The 1,968-nt window shown below is 58.1% G+C and overlaps 1 protein-coding gene across 1 annotated transcript in view; it reads left to right on the plus strand.

Moving 5' to 3' along the window:
- Window positions 1-746: 746 nt before the first annotated feature.
- The window catches only part of PPP4C (protein phosphatase 4, catalytic subunit), a gene marked incomplete at its 5' end in the record, with an annotated part of 1,709 nt that continues 487 nt past the window's right edge, over window positions 747-1,968 (plus strand). Inside the window, 2 exons of the mRNA XM_010295925.1 lie at window positions 747-873; window positions 1,420-1,609. Of these exons, the coding sequence (XP_010294227.1) occupies window positions 747-873; window positions 1,420-1,609 (317 nt within the window). The remainder of the gene's footprint in view (window positions 874-1,419; window positions 1,610-1,968) is intronic.

Here is a 1,968-nt window from a genome sequence, read left to right on the forward strand (position 1 = left end):
CTACGCACATGTTAACGTCATGCTAAGCACATGGGAGCGTGTTGGGGAAACTGCTGGGCTGGCCAGGCCGGCATCTTTGCTCTTTTCAGCATTATTGTCATGGATGGTACCGTGAGCATGCCGGAGATGTTAGGACATGCTAATGACATGTTAGAACATGCCAAGCACACACTAAGCACACGGTGCGTAGGAAGGTCTGTTTGGGGAGAGCTGTGCTGGCAGCTTTGCTTTTTTCAGCATTATTGCCATCGTGGGTGGCGATGAGCATGCTGGGATACCTGAAGACATACTAAGCACATGCTAAGGGCATGCTAGGACACACTAAGGTCACACCAGGCACCCACAGGGGTATGGGGAGGCCCCTGGGGCCACATGTTGGGGGGTTGCACTAACAGCTTTGTGCAGTGCAGCATCCTTGCAATGATGAGTCTATTGGGACATGCTAAGAACATGTTAGTGACATGCTAGGACATGCTAAGCATATATGGGGTTGTAGAAAGGTCTTTGTGGGGTTGTACTGACAGGTTCGTGGCTGTGTTGCCGTTGTGGATAGCATGGTAAGTGTGGGCACATGCTTAGCACACGCTTAGCACATGCAGTGGTGCAGGATGAGCTTTGGTGCTGCGTTTGGGGAAGGGGCTGTGTGGGGGCTGTTCCCCCCTCGGGGTCCCTCCATCTTCACTGGGGCAGGGGGACACGCTGTCACACATGCCCCACACATGCTAAGCACACATGTGTCCCCGCAGATCTTCTGTGTGCACGGAGGCCTCTCGCCCTCCATCCAGACGCTGGACCAGATCCGCACCATCGACCGCAAGCAGGAGGTGCCCCACGACGGCCCCATGTGCGACCTCCTCTGGTCTGACCCCGAGGGTAGGTCCCGCACATGCGTGTCAGCCTGTGTTGGTCCATGTCCCGCCCTGCCCACCAGGGCGGAGTAGGGGTGAGGCCAGCCGCCACCGTGTCGCGTCCTGTGTCATGCCTCTGATGCCATCGGGGTGGCCCTGTCACCTGGGGTGATAGGTGTGACAGGCATGTACATTGCATGTTGTCATGTAGAGGTTGCCGGGCTGAGTCATGTGGCTCTGGGTGACACGTGTGACACCATTGGGGTGCTCCACGGGACATGTGTGGACATGTGTATCTTGGTCATGTGTCCCCTGCAGCCACCCTGCGCTGATCCACGTGGTTCTGTGTGATGCACATGTGACGTCACTGCCACGCTGGGTTGTTCTATGTGATGTGTGTGGACCCATGTAACGTGTGTGTCATGTATCCCCACGTACAGCCCCCACCCTGGCTCATGTGGCGCAGTGTGACACACATGACACCCACACACACCGCCCAGCCCCACATGGGAATGCCCGCCCTATCCATGTGTGTCCTCTCCCCTGTGACACGCATGTGGCATGTCGGCAGACACGACGGGCTGGGGCGTGTCCCCGCGGGGGGCCGGGTACCTGTTCGGCAGCGACGTGGTGGCCCAGTTCAACGCATCCAATGACATCGACATGATCTGCCGGGCCCACCAGCTCGTCATGGAGGGCTACAAGTGGCACTTCAACGAGACCGTCCTCACCGTCTGGTCCGCCCCCAACTACTGCTACAGGTCAGCCACATGCCAAGCACACGCTAAGAACATGCTAAGGGGATGTGTGGCCGGGGGGGCGGGGAGGGCATGGTGGAGGGCTGTTGGTGGCACTGGAATAGGACCTTTCTCCTCATCTGGTTGGTCTGAAGTTGATGGTGGGGGTCTTGACATGCTAAGTACATGTTAAGAACATGCGGGAGGGGGTGGGGTGGGGGGATGCTCATGGGTGCCAAGTGATGCCTGAAGGGGACCGTGCTTGTCATTGGGTTGGCCCCTGAGTGCTGCAACAGGTGAGTCCCAACACGCTAAGAACATGCTAAGCACACGCTGAGATGTGTTGCGATGTATGGTAGCGTGACATGGCGGGGGGGGGCAGG

Source organism: Phaethon lepturus, unplaced genomic scaffold (assembly GCF_000687285.1).
Source record: "Phaethon lepturus isolate BGI_N335 unplaced genomic scaffold, ASM68728v1 scaffold22660, whole genome shotgun sequence".
NCBI lineage: Eukaryota > Metazoa > Chordata > Aves > Phaethontiformes > Phaethontidae > Phaethon > Phaethon lepturus.